The sequence below is a fragment of the Cydia pomonella genome, chromosome 5 (assembly GCF_033807575.1).
Source record: "Cydia pomonella isolate Wapato2018A chromosome 5, ilCydPomo1, whole genome shotgun sequence".
Taxonomy (NCBI): domain Eukaryota; kingdom Metazoa; phylum Arthropoda; class Insecta; order Lepidoptera; family Tortricidae; genus Cydia; species Cydia pomonella.
Window position 1 is genome coordinate 5,637,263 of NC_084707.1, and position 26,302 is coordinate 5,663,564.

Here is a 26,302-nt window from a genome sequence, read left to right on the forward strand (position 1 = left end):
AAAATCTCAAACACCCCCCGGTCTGTGTGGTGCCCTCATCTACTAAACTTAAACCAAACTTGATCTTAGATCTGTCTTAGATCTTCTAGAAGTATCTTCAAATAAGTTGAGAAAAGATTTTTTTGATGTAAAAATGGACAAAATAGAATATTAGTGTCCCAAACAAAATCCTTATTTTTCAAACGTACACATACAAATATACACCAAAAAATCTTTTCACAACTTATTTGAAGATATGACAGATCTAAGATCAGTTTCAGATCAGTTTGGTAACTAATATGATGATGTAATGTGTTAGTTAGTAGTAGTGGATATCTTTATAAAAATGGACAAAATAGGATATTAGTGTCCCAAACAAAATATGGATTGCGATAACCTCTTCCAATTGAGGGGGGATTTAAATCTTCTCGGGTCAGAGGTGTAGTGTAGGGTTAGAGCCGGTGTAGCTTTATTTGACGTGCATAATTGCATTGTAAGTAATATGTCTACTTGAATAATAAACTATCTTTATCTTTAATACTTTTAAACCTTTTTGTAGCAACCAAACAGTATTTTGCCAGCGTGACCAATCCCCAACGTCACAATATTCAATATCCACCAAATCCCACGGCTTCAGATTTCGGCGTGACACTATCTCTGTCTTATCACTTATCAGTGGCCCGTCAGAGCCTATCGCTGGCGAAATTACGCTTGTTTTATGGCTTTGATTTACAGGCGGCATCGACAAAAGCGCGATAACGTATCGCCAGTTTAAATAGTCGTGTTATGATAGTTGTAATTTTTGTATCGAACATGAATTTTGGATAGCGCGCGATAAGGTACGGTGTGCAACACCTGGAGTTTCGATAAATACGGATTTTGTAACTTACTGTAAAGTACCTACTCATGACCCGGTTCCTGATTTTATGGTGTCGTTGATTTTATGACATTTAGATGATATCACAATATGTACCATCTTACATGAGATAGTCAAGACTTAGTAAAAATACAGTAGGTATGACACATTCAGTATGGATCAAACGTAGTCCAATGACAATCACAGCAGCTGTACTGCTTTGATCTTCATGTTTGTTCAGCAAAGCAAAACATAATGTTTTTTTTAATGATATAACATTTTGAACTGTTTTTTTTTAAATTGACAAGTACTTATGTCAATGTAGGTAGTAATGTAGTAGGTAGTAACCTACTACATTGCCACCGACATTTTTACTTCATACTTAAGATAACTGTACTCTGTTACAAGATTATAAAGCAGACCAGAAGTAAGCGGAATGCAGCATTATTATAAAATCGATAATACAAACTCATATTGACGATAAGTAAAAAATAATAAATAAATATTGGACATTCTTACACAAATTGAGTAAGCCCCACAGTAAGCTCATGAAGGCGTGTGTTGCGGGTACCCAGACAACGATAGATATTTAATATATAAATACTTAAATGCATAGAAAATACCCATGACTCCGGAACAAATATCTGTGTTCGTCACACAAATAAATTCTCTTACCGGGATTCCAACCCAGGACCATCGGCTTCATAGGACCTCACTATGATACGGTAGAGTGTTACGATATAACATTATTTTCTTCTTTTTTTCTAACTGTACCTGCGTATTCATGCCCTCGTCTTGTAAATCCGAGTTGGACATGTGTACCCGTGTAAGCAAACATTAATACAAGATAACGCCGTTGGTCTGTTTGTGTGTTTGTGTCCTCGTGACTTCGAGGAATCCGTTAAAAACGAATCGTATCCGCCAGTTCCTGGGGGTATTGATTTATTGAGATGGAAGATTGTCAAATCTCCCAGGTAGACTTCGAGTCCCATTTTTACATGCTTTTATGTAGCTTCACTGCTTATATTTGTTTGCTCCAAATTTTGTAACTTAAAGATAATCCACTTCCCGTTGTCTGAATTCCCGGTGAAAATGTATATCTATAGTATGTTAATATGGAGGTAATGTGATGACGCAGCTGGAAGTAGAGGTAACCAAAAGAACTCCTTGATGGAAAACACTATCGCATGGGTTCTAGACTCAAGTACTTGACAGACTTACAAATGATAAGAAGTACAGTTAGCAATAAGTGTTTTTTGGCAGTAACTGGTTTGTTACCTATTAAAGTGTAATACCTATGTTAATATTAATGCGTTTCCGTACGGAAATTTCTGCAAAAGCTGTTTTTGGGTGCAATGATATTTCAAAACATGGCTTTAAAATTTAAATATGTCAAAACAAACTTCGTCTTTTTAATATTATAGGAAAATAAAAAAAATAAATTCGTGATTCGCTTCAGGTTGCCTTACCCGACGGGTTTTCGGTTGTAGTGCCGTCTTTTTAGTGTAGACGTCTCGCGCGGTTTCATTGAAGCTGAACAAAGTACAAAATTGCGGATAAATTGTAATTTAAACCTGTTTATATTTGACCGGCGGCGAGAGATAGCATAATTATATAGTGCAATAAATTGTATTCGCTGTTGTATGTACCGGTTCGTATCGACCTCGTATTGTGATCGTCCGATGCGTAATAAAAATAAATCATAATAAATTAATATATTCTCAATTCCCAAAGAAATTAGTTAGGTCTTTGGTTTTGTTGAAAAGTGCAATTGTTTTTCGGATCGCATATTGTATGTCTAATAATACTGGGCAAAATCCTCCTGAGTTTAGTCTCTAGCTTCGAGCAACACTGTGAAGGGTGTCGGCATTCGCAGTATTTCCCCTCTGCCGAAGCACATGCCCAACTGGGCATACGGTGCGTGTTGTGACTCAAAAAGAACACAAAAAGAGATCGAGGTGTGCAAGAGTTATCTTTGACGTGTGTCATTTTCTATTATATATATATATATTTGTGTCGTCTTTAGAGATTGGCTTTTGTATGTAGTGAGGGAGAAGTGTGACTGTGTGCACGTTTCCTCCCTCAAAAAACGGCAGAAGTCCTTCTGCCGTTGTACGGTAAGTTATCGTTTGGGCTTCTCCCTTCCGACGTGTCGGAAGCCAATGTTGCTCGAAGGTCTCTAGGCTTTAGAAATTTTTGAAAAAAGATGAGTGTCATCTATTGTGGATTTCTCTACTTTCGTGGCGTTATTCATCGACGTCTGTCAAGTCCCTGATAATCGTTTGTCCTTATCCGTCATTTTGACATTTGTATTTGTTAGGAAGGGACAAAATTTAACAAAGTTTCTTAAGTTTTATTAATAAGGACGTAAATATTTCTATCCGGGCAGTTTATGAGTTTTTTCTGTCCGGATATTTTTGTAAGGTGCAGTCGAAAGTGGGTGGTACTCATGAACCATGATAGCTAGACAGTAGAAATTTTCTCAGATGATGTATTTCTGTTGCCGCTATTACAAAAAATACTAAAAAAAGCGGCCAAGTTCGAGTCGGACTCGCGCATAAGGGTTCCGTTCCATTTATGACGTATTAAAAAAAACGACTTATTAGATCTCTCAAACCAATTTTCGGTGAAGTTTGCATGGTAATGTAAATCATATATTTTTTTTAGTTTTATCATTCTCTTATTTTAAAAGTTACAGGGGGGGTTAATATCATTTTTTTCTTAACTATTCAGTTTAGAAAAAAATTATATTAAAAACCTCAATATCATTTTTGACGACCTATCTATAGATACTCCACACGTATGAGTTTGATGAAAAAAATATTTTTGAGTTTCAGTTCTAAGTATGGGGAACCCCCAAAATTTATTGTTTTTATTCTATTTTTGTGTGACAATCTTAATGCGGTTCACAGAATGCATCTACTTACCAAGTTTCAACAGTATAGTTCTTATAGTTCCGGAAAAAAGTGGCTATGACATACGGACAGACAGACAGACAGACATGACGAATCCATAAGGGTTCCATTTTTTTTTTCATTTGGCTACGGAACTCTGAAAATGATATTAGAAACCTCAATATCATTTTTGAAGACCTATCCATAGATACCCCACACGTATGAGTTGATGAAAAAAATTTTTTTGAGTTTCAGTTCTAAGTATGGGGAACCCCCAAAATTTATTGACAGACAGACAGACATGACGAATCCATAAGGGTTCCGTTTTTTGACGTTTTTTGCCTACGGAACCGTACGGAAAAGTACGGAGCCCTCGGTGGGCGACCGGACGCTAACTGGGACGCTATGATGATGATGATAAGGAAAGTCACGTAACTATTTCCCGACATTATTCAAGTTTCCTTTTGCGTTTTCTACCAACGATAGTCAACCTGGCTAAACAAAGGCCAAAGTAAAAACAGGATCACAGTTCTAGTCATTACTGTAACCAAAACAGACTAAATGTAAAAACAGCGCACTTGCTCGATCAATCAAAGGGTAACATTCGTGGCGGCCCTGTCAATATTTGCCAAGTGGTCACGACATCGCTGTGTGCGCTATTATTCACAATGTTTGACCAAGACCAAGTGTAGCAAAAGACTTGGGCTCGACGGGTCGCCATAAATCCGGGGTAACTGGGATTTGCCCTGCTTTTTTATAGTTGTAGGTGCAGGCACTGTTTAATCGGCTTTGAGGTATGATAATAGAGCTGAAGTTATTCCCTATGTTGATACTTATTCCGGAATTTCCTTTTTAAGAGACTTCTTCAAACAACATTAAAATATTCTAACATTAAACTACGTGTAGGCCAATCAAATTAATTTTTTTTTGAAGAATTAATTTCTAGCAAGTTGGATCACCTCCTGGGATGGAGCAAACTTGGATTACACACATGTAGGACCAAATGAAAGAAAAGGATTTCCAGCTAACTGAGAATTAATTCCTCAAAACACTATTCTTGGATCTAATTTGATTGGCCTTGGGCTGAACAATTTGTCAAGTAGACTGCTAAAACCAAATCAATTAAGGGCTAATTATTTTCAATTCTCCAAGTGTGGACGTCATTTTAACCTTTTGAACGCCACGCCTATCGCACGCGGCGCGTAATCGTGAACCTTGTCGGTACGCATGAAGGATGATATTGGGCTGTAGCCGCGCGCGTCATATGACGTCTTTGGCTGTCAAAAGGTTAAACTATTTAAAGATCCTCAGGTGCTTCATTGTACATCGCTAAACAAAAATAATGTATTGAGATGACAGCTGTTACTAAAAGTCAAGTGACAATATTTATATTTGACTATACTATAGTCATATTTGTTTTATACCGAGTCGGTGGCAAACAGCATCGAGTTGCATACGGCCTATGCATAAGCAGTCACTGTACCCTATAGACGCCTGCAACTCCAGAGGTATAACACGCGCGTTGCCGACCCTTTAAAAACATGTACACTCCTTTTTTGAAGAACGCCATTCTTAAGACCCTTAGGAGAACTTCAGAACAGAGCACATTCAACAGCCGGAGCGTCCGCGGGAGAAAATTCCTCTTAAACCGCACAGTACGCGACCATTTTAATTTCGATTTCAGTTTCGATTGCCATTTTTTATGGGGATAAAAAATCAACAATTGATGGATTTTCATCTTAAGTAGGCCTCCAGTTATAACGGAAAACGAAGAAATTTAAAACTACGATTGAAAGACTTGTCTTTAGTTTATGACTTTGAATTCGGTCACCCTACGCTCGCGTGTCAAACCGGTATGACAATTGAATTTTGTGGTGTACACGTTAATAATTTAGGGGATTGTGATTGCCTTGCGCTTTTGTTTTCCGACGCCACTTGGCACTATTTGTCGAGTGTTTTTTGGGGCAAAAACCCGACGAGTTTAATTTTTGTCTGGTGAAAACCCTTTGTTATTACTCTTTGTCATCTTGAAGTGTCGGTATGGCCCAAAAGAATAAATTACTTTTTCATAATATGATTTGTAAGTACAGCCACATAAGGTTCTGATAAAATGTAGGGACTTAAATCCAAAGAGGCTTGTCAAGCCAAAGCTTGTCAAGACAGACGAAACTCATTAATTAATGGAGAACCTGGAGATATTTTCTATGGAATTATACCACTCTTATTCTGAATCACCCACGTCATTCCACAATGGCAAATCTAGGCACGAGTTAACCAATGTTGACCGGCAATCATTAAAGAATCTAATCCGTCAAAGGAGCCGCCCATGAATGACATTTCGACAGTGTTTACTGACAAACTTTAAATTGCGACAGTCGTAATCAGAACTCCTTTAAATTCAACCTTAATTCTTGGTTTTAAGGTTGATCTGTGTGACGTCAGGTGTTTTTTGGGCACGTGCGGTAATTAAGAACATTAAGAGTGTTGCTTTAGCAAATAATTCGGGGAAACAAGAGAAATCGGGACACCAACAAAGACGCCGGTTGAGTTTGACGATTCTAATGACCTTAGAGGGTTATCTTGATTACTTCAAATGTAAGACTTCCCTTTTATTCATAAAGTTTGCCTTCATTTGATATGATTTAACAAACTGACAGTTTTTTTTGTAATAGAATTTGACTTTGAGTCCACCTACCATATATGTGACGTTCTCAAGCAAAAGGTACCACATTGTCGCTTATCATAAGGTCGCAATTTGCTTGTACCTTCATCCTTATGGCAAGCGACAATGTGGTACCTTTATGCTTGAGAATGTCACATACTTATATATCTGTCAAATATAATTTTCCCATCATTTTTATTTGATTTTTTTTCATATACATTTCTAATGTGGTCTTGAATCTGTAAAGTTCGTGTCATCCATGATGAGACGCAGATTTATCAAAGGCACGCGTCTTCGTAAATGGCATGATCTACATATATAAGATGTATGTACTTATTCAAAGTGTGTCTATTTGAAGTTAAAATATTATCAAATAAAAAACACGTCTTAAGAAAGAAATCACAAAAATCTTGTTATCACCAGTTGCATAGTACGAGTAAACGTGCAAGCCACGTCACTAATCCCATTCCCAAGATTGTGTCAATCGTCACAAAATGTCAGAACAGTTATCAAAATGTGACGTTTTGCCAGGCGTGGTCCCCCTAAGCCCTGGGCTTTCATGTAGCCGCTAAGCCCAGATTTGTCATTGTTATCGATTGACACTGTCAAAGATACGTTGCGTCACAATCCCATTGTTTATATAACTCCCATTGTTTACTGCTGTGTGGAAAACTATTTAAAAATCGGCCAAGAGTATGTGGGGCCATGCTCAGTGTAGGGTTCCGTAGTTACCATTCTGTGAGAATAGGCTAAACGCTATTAGTATACTTACTATATCGACATGTAAGTACATTACAAGCATAAGGGGGTACAGTCAACCAATTTGAATCCTAGGCCACTATAGAACCTTGTAGCTTTAACTACTCTATACATGACATGCATCACTCAATAAGCACTGTCGTAGAAGTCATTATGACATGGTTCTATAGTGGCCTAGGAATCAAATTGGACCGTACCTATACTTTCACAGATAGATAGACAGATAGATCCATAAATTTATTTGATTGCTGCAAATACACACAATTGAGAAATACAGAGGAATACACAATTATCAAAATACACTATGAATTAAAATACAAAATCTTGTAAATATTAAAGATATAACAGGAACAGTGGAATAACTTGCAGTAGTTACAGTGTGCGCATTGCAGTAACAACAAAAGGGTGGCGACTGGCGACAGAGGTCTTTCGAGCAAATCACTGATATTCTGCTCCAACCTATAGTCTGTATCTTTAGGTATTTAAAAAAAGGTAAACAAAATCTACCCTCAAATGGCTCCTTAAGGCAGTTGAGGGTATATGAAAACATTACATGATCAAATAATGTAGGTTTAAAGTCAGGTCGTTCAGTGACAGATCCAGGCAGTTTTGTATTTGGTTGGTTAACCAATAAATAATAAAACTACCCGAAAATGTACAAATTGTTTGTTTACCTTTTTTTAAATACCTAAAGATACAGATCACTTTTTTTATCAAGACTTTTTGCAGTAAGTAACTCAAAAATGGCTGGACCGATCATGACGCTATAGCTTTCATTGAAATTATTTAGCAAGCTTCTATTTTACACTTTTTTCATATTTTTTGGACCCATGGTTCAAAAGATAAAAGAGGACACATATTTTTTTTCTTACGGCGCGTTTATTTCCGAAAATATGCACTTTATCGAAAACTGGTTGTTGGGGAACCTTATTCGTTTTGTAAGACCTAGCACTAACGATCACGGAGCAAAGCTGCGGACAGATAAACAGACGGACATGGTGAAACTATAAGGGTTCCTAGTTGACTACGGAACCCTAAATATGGAAGAATGATCTCGATTTGATAAGATACGTAGTAGATCACTTATTTAGATACTGCATGCTGCTGGTGTTTGTAGAGTAGGGTTTCTGATGATCGGATGATAAAGTTAAAAACTGCCAATTGCTCATTACAGAGGGTGCTTTGGGTAAAAGGGTTTTATTGACAGACAATGATAGGTCTATATCTATCTTTCTAGTCTGCGGTTTATTTTGTCCCCTATCTGGGAGCGAACTTCGAACCTCAAAAAATCTAATCAATAAATAAAAATGAAAAAATTGCCGGTGTCATTTTCACTATAACTGCTCACGGTACTAAGAACTGATTCATGGCACAATTAGTCAAAAGTAGATGTTAGAATTTTATAGGTAAAAAAGATGCAAGTGTGTTTTTTCAAAACATTAAACCATAAAGATAAACCAAAGTATGAACGCCGCGAACGAATTTAATAAAGGATTGATTAGACGGTAAAATGTAAGGGAATCTAATCTCAAGGATAACCTTGAAATGTAAAACTTTGATTAGTTCGGATACGGATTACTGTGTACATAAATCCAGGTTGATTAAGCCCGAGGTTCTGATAAACGTCATATGTTTATGATTTCGGCTTAGATGACAGGAAAAACGTTAAATGCCGCCGCATTAATTGGTTAGAAGTTTTAATATGAGCATGCTTGTACGAGGCATTTTTGTAAATCGTCTCTAGTCGCATACCCTAATATATCTAAATTTAAGTAAGTGATTTATTATATAAATCTTTTGAGATTAAAATATTTGAAAACAAATATCTATATACAGAGTTAAACCGAAATAAATGTCATATACGAAGGAAAAAAATACTAAAAACACAAATTAAAATATTTTCATAAAATATTTTAGTCGATAAAGTCACCAAGTTTGATTTGATCGAGATGCTCTCGGTGTACATCATTTCCCATTTCGATGTTAAATACACCATTGAATAAGAATACTGTAAAGGGGCCTACTGATTACCAGTTCACCGAACGATATCGTCTGTCAGTTATTCGTAAAAGCTGACAGGCCGATATGACTATCGTCCGGCGAACTGTTAATGAGTAGGCCCCTTGTGTATTATGCTTTAAATGTACATTTGTGTCTATGGGCGGATGACAGCGGTCAAAGAAATCCAATAAGATTACAGTTTTGGACGACTTTTCTCGCGACGTTACGTGGAAAGGTCCAGGAGGTCAGAGCGCAAACACACAACAGGAGAACAAATAGCACTAGTGTCTAAATGTGAAAGTAAGAGGCCGAGCCGAGCTACGTGGCCGAACGCACGAAGCGTCTAGGAGGTTAGTGCTCAAACACAGAACAAATAGCACTAGTGTCTAAATGTGAAAGTAAGAGGCCGAGCCGAGCTACGTGGCCGAACGCACGAAGCGTCTAGGAGGTTAGTGCTCAAACACAGAACAAGTAGCACTAGTGTCTAAACGTGAAGGCCGTAGGCCGAGCTCCGCGTAGGGTCGAAGGCACGAAGCGTCTAGGAGGTCAGTGCTCAAACACAGAACAAATAGCACTAGTGTCCAAATGTGAAGGCCGTATGCCGAGCTCCGCGTAGGGCCGAAGGCACAAAGCATCTAGGAGGTCAGTGCTCAAACACAGAACAAATAGCACTAGTGTCTAAACGTGAAGGCCGTAGGCCAAGCTCCGCGTAGGGTCGAAGGCACGAAGCGTCTAGGTCAGTGCTCAAACACAGAACAAATAGCACTAGTGTCTAAATGTGAAGGCCGTAGGCCAAGCTCCGCGTAGGGTCGAAGGCACGAAGCGTCTAAGGGTCAGTGCTCAAACACAGAACAAATAGCACTAGTGTCTAAACGTGAAGGCCGTATGCCGAGCTCCGCGTAGGGTCGAAGGCACGAAGCGTCTAGGAGGTCAGTGCTCAAACACAGAACAAATAGCAGAATAGCACTAGTGTCTAAATGGGAAGACTGGAGGCCGAGCTCCACGTAGGGCCGAAGGGACGAAGCGTCTAGGAGGTCAGTGCTCAAATAACATAAGTATGTAACCCCCGGTTATAGGTGTTGTCAGTATTTTTTGTATTTAGATACCAGATTGTAATACTTTTAAAAGTTATTCCCGATTTATATATGCTATTATTTGATTGTTTTGGGTTTTCATACTCAGTCCTGTATATCAACTCAATCGTATGATTTCCATCGCGTTCAATCCAAGATTCGACTACATGTAATCCCAACGATAACACGGATTAACAGATATCTTTACGATTGATAAAAGACATTAAAACGAATGATAACATTTGATTTATACATTATTTGTTACATTTTTGTGCTGATACTGTTAATTCAGTAATTGCAGATAAAGCGCAGAGCTTTGATACAGATCGTTGGAACATAATGAATTGATTGTTGTGCTTCCTGTACTAATCATATTGTTTTGATCAATGTTATATGCACTATAATATATATATATATATATACATATACATTTCTAGTACATGGTAAACCTATTAGAAATAAATTGCTCTGGCAAGCAATTCCTTATTTGAAAAATAGGAAATTATAATTACTTTAAAATTACAAAATTACGCTGTCTCTCTCTCTCTATAACTTATTTTAAAGAGTTCTCTAAAAGGCTGGTAGACTTCACAGGTGACCGAAGAGCTGGCAGCTTTCTCGCACAACGTATTAGCATCGCAATACAGCAAGGAAATGCTGCGAGCATCCTCGGCACCATGCCAAAGGAGCCAAACTTTGTAGACATAGTTTAATTTTATTTAGTATTAGTTTTTAGTTTTATTTATACAGTAAAATAAATGATATTATATTAGAAAGTTAGTAAAAACAAAAGAATAAAAAAAGTTATTAATCTTAATTCTGCCGCGGCATGTTTTGCATTTCTCAGAAGTAGTGTGAAAGTATGTACTTACTGTATAAAAACGACCGCTAAACTTAAAATATGTACTAAATGTTTATGTAATTATACGAAGCGTGTCCAGTGTGCCCAAGTTACAACTTTGCCTGTAATGCTAATATGTATGTAATGTTCTAGTAATGGATGTAAGTACGGATATTTTGTATCTTTTGTCACATCGGTCTAGAATAAAGGAATTTCTCATAGACAACGAACAATATGAAATAACTGCGGATTTCAAATCATGGGGTGTGACTTAATTAAAATAGTTGTAAATTATCCACGGCTCCCATATGTGGGGGTTTATTGATAACTAATCCATATTAACGGTTGACGCGTGACTTTGCATGTTTGTCGCGTTTATTATAGTTTTATTGAGCTAATATGCTCTTTGATAGAAATTATTTGAGGATTTTAGTTATTGGTGCTTGTAGAAATTAAAAATATGGCAATAGAGAGTAGACTGAGAATATTAAATGTAGTTTACGTCCTGGAAGCATATATTGATTGTTTATGGTTATTAATTCGATCTGGATTTGTTATAGATATGATATCAGTGTTTCTGGTTGAAGAGATGTCACTTTTAAGACTGACAGATCTTATAATAAATCCAGATCAAGTTCATAACCTGTTATTACCATCAGAACATATGATATGAGAAAGAAAGGAGTGAGTGCTGAAGTAACGAAAGATAGAGGATGGAAGAGAATAACATGTTGTTCCCACCCCACATAACGTGGGATAAGGGCAGGAAGAAGAAGATCAAAGCCTTCCTTCTGTTATCCTTAACAAAGCCTAGTACTATTTCTGTATTTGTAATTCTTGGTATTAGTGAACCAACATGTAACTCACTTCCGACACTTTTAAAGTGTATGTACTAAATTAAAATAATAATTAAAAATTGCCGTCGTCTCAGGCAAAAGGGGGAGGGTCCCCGCTCCGAGTCGTTCCTAGTGCAAAGGCTGTCCATGGTAATTCAGCGTGGAAATGCTGCGAGTATCATGGGCGCTTTTGCACCCGGGACGGTGGGGAGCGGTTTGTTTGTGTAAATTTTAAGTTTTAATAATATAATAATATGTTTTTATTGAAATAAATATAGTAATTAAAATAGAACTATTTAAAATTGGTTGTATTGTGTATGTACCTACTTGTATTAGAAGTCCTTATTCACCTATACATTCGCCATGTATAAAATCTAATCGTGTATGGAGGATAAAACGTTCATTTCCTTAGCGGAAAACCAAACACATACATAATTATTTAATTTTAGATATATATTTAGGTTTGTAGTAAATAAGGTAGGTTTTTTTAAAAAAATAGGTACGAATATTTATCATGCCGATATACATACATTTGTAAACTATCATGTAGGCACGCATTAAATGATATGCAATAAAATTTTGTTCCACTCTTTCTTCATGGTTAATCCGAAAACATCCAACAAATATCCGAGTCAACTTTTACTTATTTTAACCCAACCCTTTATATTGCGAAGGTCTCAAAAAAGAATAATTTTTTGTATTTTTTTCGTGTACAGAATTTTTAGGACTAGTTTAGCGATGAGGCTTGAATTGAGGATTTTTTCAGTTTGCCCGTTAAAGCGTTAAATTGGCAGAAAACATCGAAGATCGTGAGTTTAAGTTCAAACCTCCTCGGTGCTCAATAGTAGTAATGATTTTGGTTAGAGAAAAAAAACTCCGGGAGTGCCGGCAGAAGTGAAAACTTTAATATTAACGTTGTGCATTTTTGATATTTTGGAATGGTTAGGGAATAATTTTGCACGAATTGCTTTAATTATCAGTATAAAATTACTATCATTTATGTGGTAAAATACAATATTTATATATTGCTCTATCGTACACAAACATGACAATTTACCTATATATGACATTAATAACACACTTCTGAACTATTACAATTATTTAACATTAAAAAAATTATCTCTCCGAAAAATCAACTTCCATCCATCCATAATTTCAACGACTACGTCACGTGTCCGTCTTACGAATTTTCAATCTGTCGAATCGGTCGGCCACGTGATCTGTCGCGAGTTTAAGATTTTTTATCCATCCCAAAAAGTGCACAGCGCTGCTAAAGAAGTTTTCACTTTAATAAAAAATACAAAAATAGAATCAAAGGTTGAACGTTGAACATTGTCGATTTGAGGGTGTATTATTGCCGGTCGCCGTCATCGAAAACGATGAGGAGGACTACATTTTACTATTTAGTATTTTCCAACTCAACCCACAAATAAAGGTTTACATATGTAGGTAGATATTACATATTCACATATGCATACCGATTTGTCCGATTCGGTGTAACCAATTTAGGCGATCGCACGCGGATTTGCGTATGGGTCATCACTATGCAAACCATATGCTAATTCTGAATGCGCTGCTGAATATTAAACCACAAATTTGCAAGGTATTTTGTTAAAAATCGAAATTTAACCACTGATTCGTAAAATCATTGTTAAAATTTATGTTCAGAGACTTCGTATTATGGGTTTATCTACGTGATAAAATTTTATCATCGCGCGATTGAAAGAGACAGTTACTATCTTTATCACGCTGTCGCTTAGGCATCTATTATCATCATAACCTACTGTACGTGGATATAGCCATCCATAATATGCCTGCTGGAAATATACAATGATATTTTTTGTCATGATTTATGATAAAAACATATATTTGTTTTAATATTATGCTTCATTAGTTATTAGCACTGCGGCGTAAATTATTAATGCTCATTTTGATTTCACACCTTTCCTTTCACACACATATTTCCCTTCGAACCTAGATGGTCAAAACATCGATAAAAAGTCCAGCCGATTACAGAAACACTTAGCCTTGTTTTTAATTTGTTAAAAGCTTTGGAAAAATAGCAATCACAATGCAGCGGGCACTTTGCGGCGCGCCTCTTATAATTAAAATTGCATTAGTGCAGCGTAATACTAATGTGCGGTGTGCATAGAAAAATGCACTCTTGTAATATAATTAGCCTTCATACATGTACGGAGATGGACAGGTATTGAATATGCAGGTGTAATGTACAAAATATTAGCAGATGAAGAGAAGAAGTCTGTAGATGAAAACAGATCAATTCATTTTTAAGTGCCTTTCAGCAGTTTAATAATATACCTAACTGTCCTTATATGGATTTATTAAGTTAATAGAACCAACTAACTAACTAACTCCGTTGGCTCAGCGACCCAAAATGAGACTTGGCCTCCGACACAAGACAGCGCCACTTTTCTCGGTCCTGTGCGACCTCTCGCCAATTGTCGACTCGAAGCTCGCGCAGATCCGCCTCCACCATGTCGCTCCAGCGATACCTAGGGCGTCCGATAGGACGTCTTCCTGCTAGGCGACCCAGGTACGCTCTTTTCACGTTCCGATCTTCGTCCATTCTCTCAAGGACGCACATAATTATAAATGGCCATATCATATCACAATCTGCAAGAATATGGACATAGTCATGAGCCATCTTATAAATATCAATGTAATAAGGGAGGTGACTTTATTAAAATTGCACCCATAAATCAAACACCAAAATTAAGATCATCTAATTACAAAACGGCACAATGCCTCTCAATGACCGTCCTTACACTCGCTCCATTATCCCATTCAATATTTTGCAAACCCATAAATTCGAGCATACTGTCGGGGCGGAACAATGAATCCAAATAACCATTAATATGTAATAAATACTATGGGGTAATAATGCTGGGGGACAAACAAACAAGTGTACAGAGGCAACCCTTAAACGCTGGGCTTTGGCGAGGGGAGCCGAGAACTGCCGAGCGGAGCCGACTGTTCCCGATTGGTTCCGCTCCAGATGACAGCTGCTGCGTTTCGCTATAGGGGCGCCTCTTCATTAGTGCAACTTGTCTGCTGAGATGGATGTTTGTTTTTGGGTGATGGTCGCTTGATGATGTATGATTTTTCGGTAGGGAAAGTAACGGTCAGAAATATATCATAGCAACGAAGTGGCAGTCTGTTTTACCTAAATATGATGACAGACAAATTCTGAGTATGATGTTAAACCTAACATTTTAAGTTTACGCACTTGTTTTTTGTTTTACATAGGTACAGTCAGCATCAAAAGTAACGGATGAAACAACGCGCCAAAAGTATCTGATATTCCGTATAACTTTTCCAATTGTAAATAATTTTCAAAAATTCTCGTTCAAAAATATATCTTTTACAGTCTTAGTTGTTCTATATTAAAGACGTGACTTTTAGTTCAGCTGTTACAGAATGGTAGAAACTTATGAAGCGTTATTTGATCCGCTACTTTTGATGCTGACTGTACGAGTAGTATACAAAAAAATATACATACAGTTACGCACCCAAGAAGAGCCTTATAGGCGGATTTTTATTTTATTGTTCTTTTCGTCAGATTGTGAAAGAAACTATTATGCTTGAAGAGCTGCTCATTTTGGGCGGAATAAAAAAGAAATCCCAATTTGATTTGAAAAAATAATGTAAATATATAAATTTTCGTTTAGTTAATAAAATTCCATGCGTTTTCATAACCCAGAGGAAGATTGTTTTGGATATACGACGGTCAAATTACGCTTATATTTTACAGAATAGGGAACTCTATCTACCACCAAATGTTATCGAAAGAACAAAAGAACGATAACAAAATAAAAATTAGCCCTTATAATTGTTGTATTTTATCATTTTTATGTCAAACAATACATGTAAAACACAAGTATGACAAATTTAAGAAAACTTAAAAGAAATAGAAGGTAATATAAAATAAATGCAAAAAACTACTCAACCAATTCATTCAAAGTTCACCAAAGCTTAAACACAAAGCATCACAGAAACTAAACGTAGCGTAGTTCTCGACGGATTAGCGAATTGTAAAAAAGGGGCTCAGACCCAATGTGTTAATTACAGGGGTGGGCCGGAGGGTCCAATGAAAGTCAATTTGGTGCTACGACATGATATGGCCCATTTCGTCGAGCGACAAGTGAGGCACCTGCGCTTTTTCAAGCCCCCGGGCCCTCAGTTGATTGTACCCTTTGTCCCCGATTGGAAAGTGAAAACGATCCCATGTTTGGCAAATTACTGTTTGATGTTACTTTACTGTTATTTGCTGGGCTATTGTTAAAGTAGTTACAGGAAATAACAAAGTAAATGAATATGGAGATTTTTCCCAAATTAATACAAGTAGGTATGATTGGGAAATCCACTTGGGTTTATACGATGTGTAATATTACCTACTTGTGGCGTTTGGGAAACCTGAAGTGATTTAAGACCATATTTGTCCTTGTTTTTAAGCTAAATCTGAATATAATTTTTATATTTAGGTATGCGGTTTTACCGCATAAGGCAAAAATCATTGCATTTTTTATAGCTTACACCGCGAGCATATAAGGAATTTTATTAATAATTAGATAATATAATAAGGCGTATTTTGTTACAGAGGAAATCAAGTTCGGCATCAACCGTTTGGTCAGCGAGAAAACCGACGAGGAAGAAGATGAGCAACATAACGAAATCCCGAGACCCGAGGGCGTTTCCCCCAATTCACGCTGCGGCAGCTCATGCTGGCCCCCGTCTCCGCAATCCCCCAGATCAGTCCGGTCAAGTTCTCCTGAACTCGAAGTGGATTCCCCTCCTTCTTCGCCAAGAAGACCTCCAGATTCCTCGCCTCCCCCGAGAAGATCCGAGTCGTTTTCTGTCAGTGCTCTCTTAAGACCTGATGCACCTCGAGTCCAGCCGCAGCGGCCTTTCTTATACCCTCATCTGCCTTTCGCGGAATTCCTCCGAGACGCTGGGAGTCTTGGTATACCTTGGGGAGGTTACAGTAACCTGTACCTCCACGCAGTGCAAGCCGCTGGTCCGGAGTTCCTTCGGCTCCGAGCAGCTGTGCTAGGAGCTCCCGGGCCTCTCTCGAGACCTCTGCCCATCGGGGACGTATACTCGTGTGTGAAGTGTGAGAAAATGTTCAGCACCCCGCACGGCCTGGAAGTGCACGCGAGACGGTCGCATAATGGCAAGAGGCCATTTGCTTGCGAAATGTGCAGTAAAACGTTCGGGCACGAGATCAGTCTTAGTCAACACAGGTGAGTTTATTTCATTATTTTGTTTTAGTTCCTACATCCATAGTAATATATTAGCCATATTAGCTCGTAATAAACAAATAGGTATACCTATTCACATATTTTTGATTTAAAATGAATAAATTTGTCCCGAAAAGCTCATTGTAGTTGGTGCTCTTGTAGACTTTTTGATTAAAAATGAATTACCGTCAACGATGCCGTTAACAATCAAATTCACAGTTGTCTTTATCAATGCAGATTCAAGAAATTATCTATCTACCCATGTTATTTGGTCAGCCTTGTTTTATTTCTAAATTTCTCCTATTTATGACAATACTTATCCCTCCCCCTCCTTCTAGGGCTGTCCACAGCGTAGAAAAGGTGTTCGAATGCAAGCAATGCGGCAAGACCTTCAAGCGATCCAGCACACTGTCTACCCACCTGCTCATCCACTCCGACACTAGGCCCTACCCATGCCAGTACTGCGGGAAGCGGTTCCACCAGAAATCTGACATGAAGAAGCACACTTATATACATACTGGTGAGTCCTAGTTTGTAAATCTTCAAGCGCTTCAGTACTCTGCCTTATCCTCGTTTGCAACGAATTATAATAACTATAGGTATTGTGAGCGATTGAACAGTAGAAAGCGCGTTGGCAACGTTAAATATAGTATTGTAATGTCGGACAAGTGTTGTGACATATATAATTTTATATTAGCCAGTCAAAAGTTTTATTGACCGATCACGACTTTTTGAATAGCGGGAAATTATGTTTTGGGTACTATTCTATGTAAGGTGCGGGTGGAGTAAATTGATGGAGTTATATAAGTGTCAGTCATATAAACCGTTTTTTGAAGTCATAAATGTACCGAGTGCGATGGTGGTTCATACAATACCTTACCCCTGCCAGTATGTTGAGAAACCATTGTCCAGAAATCTGTCAAAACAAGCACGCACTAGATTTAATCAGATTTTACAGAGGCTATCGTTCATAAGTCGACGTCAAGTTACTTAACTCAGTATGTGGCATTGTAGGGTAAAGGCTGCTTATTTTTGTTTCTAATTAGCAGAGTTTTTCTAATTTTCACGCCAAAAGTAGGTGATATTATAGACTGATAAACTATTAATTAAAAAATAGCTTAATTTATTAAAGAATTGTCTCGCCTGAACCACAAGACTACTTCAAAGAAGTGCTGTCTTCTGACATGAAGGGTAAAGTGATATCCGCCATTTTTTTTGGAGTAGCGCATGGTATTTTGATAAGAGGTTAGCAGCCAAATTGTGATGTTTTATTAAAAGAATGAGAACTGCTTCACATAATTTATACTTAATACATCTGAAAAAAGTAAAACTTAATATAAATCCATATTGAAGTAACATTTTTAAGGGGGCAGACTATTGGGAACTACTTTTTTGTACAAAATCCAATAGTCAGCCTCCCCTGGCTGACTACTGGTTTTGAGGCAGTAATTTAAAAAAAGCGGCCAAGTGCGAGTCGGACTCGCGCATGAAGGGTTCCGTACCATTTAAGACGTATTAAAAAAAATCTACTTGCTAGATCTTGTTCAACATTTTACCACTTTGGACACACATTTTACCACTTTGGAACTGTCTCTCGCGCAAACTATTCAGTTTAGAAAAAAATGATGTTAGGAACCTAAATATCATTTTTGAAGACCTATCCATAGATACCCCACACGTATGGGTTTGATGAAAAAAAAATTTTTTTTAATTTATTGACGTATTAAAAAAAAACTACTCACTAGATCTCGTTCAAACCAATTTTCGGTGGAAGTTTGCATGGTAATGTATATCATATATTTTTTTCAGATTTTTCGTTCTGTTATTTTAGAAGTTACGGGGGGGGGGGGACACACTTTTTACCACTTTGGAAGTGTCTCTCGTGCAAACTTTTCAGTTTAGAAAAAAATTATATTAGAAACCTCAATATCATTTTTAAAGACCTATCCATAGATACCCCACACGTATGGGTTTGATGAAAAAAGATTTTTTGAGTTTCAGTTCTAAGTATGGGGAACCCCCAAAATTTATTGTTTTTTTTCTATTTTTGTGTAAACATCATAATGCGGTTCATAAAATACATCTACTTACCAAGTTTGAACAGTATAGCTTTTATAGTTTCGGAAAAAAGTGGCTGTGACAGAATCGGACAGACAGACGGACATGACGAATCTATAAGGGTTCCGTTTTTTGCCATTTGGCTACGGAACCCTAAAAAGTCGTAAATACAGAAGTCAGCCATGGTAGGCTGACCATAGGATTCCAGATTTTTTTATTTTCAAATGAATCGTATGTCGTAAAATTAAGCACCTTTAAATATTTACATTATTACGACTTTATTTGATTGAAATGCATCAAATACCCCGTAGTTAACCTGACCACTAGATACTGAGATCACGGGACTCAGAACCCACTAGTCAGCCGATAAAATAGGATGGCTGGACACTGGGTGCTTAAAGGCTGTTTATTGGTTCACAGGGGGCTGATTACTGGCAAAAGGGCCCTTTCGTTATATTTAATGAAATATTTCCAAAAGCAAACTTCAATTAAATTTTGTTCTTCATACAAATTAAACTTTATTAAATTCTTGAACAGTAAAAACATAAATGATTGTTATTGGTCAATTAGTGGGCAAATTAAACGATCTTGAACATAGAAATTTCGTAAAAAGGCTGACTACTGGTGCCTTTGTTAAAATGGCTCTTAACAACCACTTCGCCAAATTCTTAAGTACTTATCCTTTTGACATATCTTTCAATTAAAGCATTTAAATACTAACGTACTTTAAATTTACCAAACTTATCGCCATTATTAATCTGATCTAAACCTACAAATTCATCATCAAAAACTTAGTCCAATCCCACTTCATCATGAACAATTTAAAGCAAACTCCACTTACTTACCATAACTCAGGGCTGTCACAACGCCCATAATTAATGTATATTAACGTTAAGATGAGCTAGGTGTTTTATAATAATTGCGGGCTTGAGACGTTTGCGGGTACATTATAAGGGCGGATTGGGTTGCGGGCGGGGACACACCGTCGCCTGGGACATACTCAAGATTATCGTTCATATAGTCTATCAAGTAGCTACCTACTTAACATTAGAAGAACCTATGCAAAAAACTGCATAAGTCGGATTTTAGAGCACTTTGTTCTTACATTGATATAAATAGATATATATATATAGATTGGAATTAGTATAATTTTACTTTTGGCTTTCGGATGGAGTTGCGTTTACCTTTAGCATATTGAGTTTGGTAGAAAAAGTGACGCTGAACATTTCAAGAAAAGTACTTTAACCAGTTTAAATTGAGCTGCATTACATTAAAATGTGATTTCTTATAATGAAAACGAGTGCTCATATCAAGTTCGCTCAACGTTTACTTTTGAGTTCACTATGTCCCAAAACAAACCACGTTATACCAGGTCTACGTTTAAAGAAAGCAATATTAAAAACGATACAATATTTTGTTCACTAAACCTCCCAACAGTATCTAAATCCTTAGGCCCTTCATGAATATAAGATGCTGCGGTCGGCGGAGTTGTCTCGGTAACACTTAAGCTGCCGGGTAAGATTCCGTATCTTAACCCTAAAGTGCTATCATGATTTTACGTCCGTGTTTTGGTAAACTTGTTGTGGCGACATGATTTTCTAAAGTCATTATTTAGTCATGGAGCGGAATTGTTCTTAAGACAAAACTTCTTATTATGCTGCAGCACAGAATAAAACAAGATTTATAGGATTTCAACTTCAATTAAGAATATAAATAGTCACTTCATTTACACTGCATTTATAGGGGGAAAACATGTCTCAACGTAAAATTACCTAAATTCATTATTGCATAAAAAGTCATTTTTTATGTCCCCTTTAAGGTGGTAAAAGGATCTTAATTTCAAGTTCGCCTTGTTTATGACACGATTCAGTCAGTCAGTATCCATTTTCTAGAAATAATAACCATAATTTAAAACATTAACAACCAACAGCATCCAAAATTCCGAATTTGCACCTCCATATTGATAAAACATGTAAATTTTATTCATCACGTCTACCTACAGCTAGTGATTCCAACCCTTCTGTCACTGTCTCGCTCACACTAATTGGGAAATGGGAGATTTGTGTAGCCCTCTCCCTCACTCCCAGTGTTGAAGCAATGAATACTGAATCACGGAAGACGGAGGAAGTCCCACCCTTCTTAAATGAACTGGGGTTCCTCAAGGGTAGGTATTTGGTCCTTAGTAGTTGCTTCGATGGTTCGCGGAAATCTTTCCCTTGTAATGAAAATTATATGGCGGCGAAATGTTTCGAATAATGGCTGAATCTTTTATTGCGAGTTTTATAATAGAAATACTTTTTAGGGAATAGTCTGGTTTTATTTCATTTCTATTTCGGATAATATTATATATAATAAAATAACTTTCTCTGTTAAAAATATAACAATTTATTCAATACCGTTCAAAAGGCTGTTTCTTGAAGTATTTCAAATAATTAAGGTATTAGATAGAAGAATATAAGCACAAGTTAAATACACTTTAATTATGTTCTTATGACATTTCAATTTTGCCGCTTGGACTACAAGCTACCCCCATTAGGCAGAAATCTGTCAGATGCATATAAAACAAATAGAAGAGCAAACTTTAAAGTATACAAAACAGAATACATAATTATAAAATACACTTTATCAGGAAACTTCTAATGACTAATAGTTAAGTGACGCAATAAAGCATAATATGCAATAATAAGTTTCCCTTATCAGCCATTGTCACGATTAAAAGGACAAGGGTATAATCCTGAATAATTAATAAGGAAGCCCCCGACAATTTGTCCGACAAATTGTTCTATCAACGCCGTAAATACTGCCATTAATCGCAAACTTGGATACGGAATATCTTAAAAATAAGACGGATTTTGTATTTTAGTCGTAGATTTAAAAAGAGCATTTATATTGCCTTTATTTGCATGTAAATTTTTAGACCGACAAACATAATGCTGTACTCATTTTTACTAAAGGAGGAATTATTTACTTAAAGTACTATAAAATATTATTTATTTTACCAGTGTCCAGTTATTTTATATGACACGAGAAATTGCACTTTACCTTTGATTTTATGTGTGACAGACTTCACCGCACGAATAACGTCAGGCACGCTCGCCACTTATCGTAGATGTCTCGTCTCACCACACCTGATCCCCCTTGTAAATTATTAACATCAACTCAGCGAATAGTTCCTCAACGGCATTTTAATCAGTGTCCCAAGTTGTTGATTAATGTACCCTACACAATTTATCGTCGAAATTTTATTTATAATTACGCCTGCGAAATTAAATGGTGGGTGATTACTCAACGTCAAGACGTACGACCACGACCTGCGATTTGTCACCTCGCCCGAAGGTTTAATTCAACGCTAATTGAGCGCGGAAGTTTGTAACCCCTGAACTTGTACCTGTTAGAACGGCAATTTACAAGTTAGTAGGTAGTTAGCAGTAGTTGTGAACAGTTGGAGTAATTAATATTAATTCGCTTGCCGCTGCTCTTTGGTTCTATAATTATCGAATGGGTTGAATTAGATTTGCATTAGCTTTTCAACCTATATTTACATTTACCGAATAGGGATATGACAGTGACTAATAAACAGCATGGTCCGAAGTTAGACCCTTGCGGTACGCCTAAGGGTAATTGTAAAACAAGTGAAGTTAAAATAAATTTTAAAAAGCCGTAGCTTTGGACCACGAACATTCCTGAACAATTAACTGTAAAAGTTGAGCGATCGCACCGGCTCCATCTCATGAATGTTTGATTTTAAAACGCTCCCGTTTAAGAGGCATTTTAAAAAACTCTTCCTCTTAATTAGGCGTGGAATAAACAAGTGGCACATTAGCCTCTCGGAATAATTACGCGGCGCTATTTTCTTTTTTCCTTGCATTACTTCCCCGCGGTCTGCAATGAAGAATTTAAAAAGCATTTGCCAAATTGGTTTGCACTGTGGTAAAAAATGCAATCATGTTAATTAGTATCAAAGTAAGATTGCTGTAATTTGATAGCTTTGTTTTGTGTCTAGTTACACAAACATTCGTGTATTTCTGACAATTCAAGCTGATATTTATTTTCTTTTGATGAAGATCAGTTGAAGAACAAAGTAAACATTTACTATTAATATATTTATAAAGTTACAATTAACAACCTTGTTTTTTCGTTATTTGCAATTCTTTTCGGAATTTTCTTCATAATACTTCCAAATCTCTAAAAGCCTAAGATAATTAAAGCAAAAACGCCCGTGAAACGATTTTCCCGGTTAAAGATTGCCAAGAACAAAATTAAAAGTATAAAACACTTCATAATTGCCGTTCTTGGGCCAAATGTTCTTAACTTTTTGTTCTCAGCCCCTTTGATTACTTTTAAAGGCTTCTTCTGCTTAAAAATTGCAGAAAGCACCTCGAAAGTTGTTAAAAACGAATTGCAATTGTGTAATTGGGAACAAATGCTCAATTTTCTTTTGGAGGGAAGCAATACGGAAATTTAAATACAGTAGATACAATCTCCGACCAGTAGATATTTTCGATTTGTTGTGTGATTTTTTATTGTACTGTGACTAGATATTTAGATAATGTTGATGTTTCTTATGTAATAAATAACGTGTCCTCAGATATTTGAATTATACATTTTTTTCGAAACTTACTTCTAACATTAAATCCTTCACTAAACTAAGAATTTATTTTTAAAACCAATCCACAGACTGGACTATCCAATCTCTACACCAATTCTTAGTACAAGATTCCAGACTTCAAGTATTCCGTCCACACAAGCTAGGGGGGGAAATCTAAGCGGTCCATAAGGAAGGGGGAGTCCACAAGAAGTGTCCCCCCGCTGGGGGTTGAATCAAGGAGTGGTACGTGCCCGGCGTTTAATTAAGCACCCAGTCGACGGATACTTCGATTTTAGTGGCGTTTTCTTTTAATTCATTAAAGTCGTTTTTTGATTTCGTTTAGATGCTAAGAAAGTTGATAGCGTTACATTAAAAGTAGAATTATATGAAACTACATATACCTACTCGCGAGTTCTTAATTCTTAATTATGATGAAATATCCAAAAAGTATTTCAGATGGTTTTTTAAAATGAGTGCTTCCTACTTTATCTTAAAGTGTGGAAAGTGATCTAGTGCCTACGTATTTTTATGATTCTATTTGACTGATTAGTATAAGACCACTGATAACTCAAAATCTCTCGGTTGAATGAACGATTAAGATAATCATCGTTGAATTTCGGCATAGTTGTTGAAATAAATAGTTGTAAAGTTTCTATTAACTTATTATATAAAACTTGTGATGTAATCTTAGTAGTTAACGATTATATCGTCTTTCTAGCGGTGGCCCTCCATATTGCCGAGACATATTTGCTTCAATATTATATCTTACAAGTAGGTACCAAATAAAAAACAAGAATTCTCTGAAAAATAAAACGATTAATCTCATACACGAGTATCCTTTCAAAGATTTACACCCGATATCCAAGGAAATATATTTTGTTGAAATCCCCGAGTGGAATACACGGTACATCCAGATTTCCTCGCTGTCATCCCTCCTCCCGGAGCCCTGTAGACGTGCCTCTGACAATGCCGTCAGCGGTTATACGTATATACGTCTGGAACGTTCTGGAACACACTGATATGAAATACTGGACGTAGTTTAAGGAACGTGACGGTGGAAATATTTTTACTGAATATTGACGCTAAAGATGATTTCAATCTGTATCTAATTACTAGGAGATAAAACTTACACATGAATTGACGTTTGGAAACGTTCAGATAAATTTAGTTGCGAGCGGGTTATTTGGATAGTGTTAATAAAATTCAAACAGATACGCTTAAGGTGGTATAAAATGCACTTAAAAATGTGTTTTTAACAATGTAACTTTCCAGTTATCTTCAGAGCTTAAGAATTTATATTTTTACTAATTGCATGCATCTTTTTTAGAATTACGTGTTAGACGATTTAAATTTGATGATCTTGTAATCTATCCTCCTAAGACCCTGAGTACAAATTTTTGTACATACATGTATTCCAAAATCTATTTTGAACTTTTATTATGTAACTAAGGGTTCCAAATTCAAAAACAAAACAATTGCTTCTGGTTCTTAGGAGGCTATATTCGTAAAATAAAGATACTAAAGTAGTTTACGAGGTTATAGGTACGATACTATTAAGTAGGTAAAAAAATTTAACGTTTTTCTGTAAGTATTTTGCGTCAACCTTATAAATATTTCTACGTAAATCTCTCACACAGCAAAAAAATCAATACGACATTGTCAAGGTTGGAAACAATTCCACATGTCAATGTCACCTTCACCGAATATTTCCAGATTTGCCGCGATACACGTAACACGATCTCACTAGGGATCGCGGAAAATCAGTTTTGAGATTTTTTTTCTCACGCGAAAAAATGACACCCGAATTTGTATGCTGGGTCTGCCTCACTCCCGTATAATATTAGAGTGTCCCGAGAGAGAGAGGTAATTAAATTAATGTCCTCGCCCTCTCTGGCCCCACGTTTCGCCAGTAACCCGACACCTGCTGTGTTTTCGTTGGAATCAGTTGGCGTTTCGTTTCTGCTTTAGTTTTAGTGTTTTGTGTTGCGAGTTTTTGAACATTTTTACTGCTAGACGTTTTTATATGGCTAGAAATGAAAGTTTAGGTTTGTTTATGTGTACGATATCAATTTTCATGTAGCTTTTAGTATCTTAAAGAGCTTTCTTCGGTATAAGCCACAAAATAACAGACTCACGAATGGCTTACCTCAACAATATTTATTCGCATTATTTTGACGACCGGTTTGGCCTAGTGGGCAGTGACCCTGCCTACGAAGCTGATGGTCCCGGGTTCAAATCCTGGTAAGGGCATTTATTCGTGTGATGAGCATGGATATTTGTTCCTGAGTCATGGGTGTTTTCTATGTATTTATATATCGTTGTCTAAGTACCCTCAATACAAGCCTTATTGAGCTTACTGTGGGACTTAGTCAATTTGTGTAGTAATGTGCTATAATATTTATTTATTTATTATTTATTTATATAATACGTTAAAACATTTTGGTTTTAGAAAATAAATTTTGCTTATATTTAGAACATACAAAGAAGATGTTCTCAG

The 26,302-nt window shown here is 36.6% G+C and overlaps 1 protein-coding gene across 2 annotated transcripts in view; it reads left to right on the forward strand.

The window, feature by feature from the left end:
• LOC133517560 (zinc finger protein Gfi-1b) overlaps nt 1-26,302 on the forward strand; it is an 80,508-nt gene that overhangs the window by 27,648 nt on the left and 26,558 nt on the right. Inside the window, exons 3-4 of one of the 2 annotated variants that reach the window (XM_061850874.1) lie at nt 16,520-17,162; nt 17,510-17,679. In XM_061850874.1, the coding sequence (XP_061706858.1) occupies nt 16,520-17,162; nt 17,510-17,679 (813 nt within the window). Of the gene's footprint in view, nt 1-16,519; nt 17,163-17,497; nt 17,680-26,302 lie in introns of both variants that reach the window. The other variant, XM_061850872.1, reaches the window with a different exon arrangement.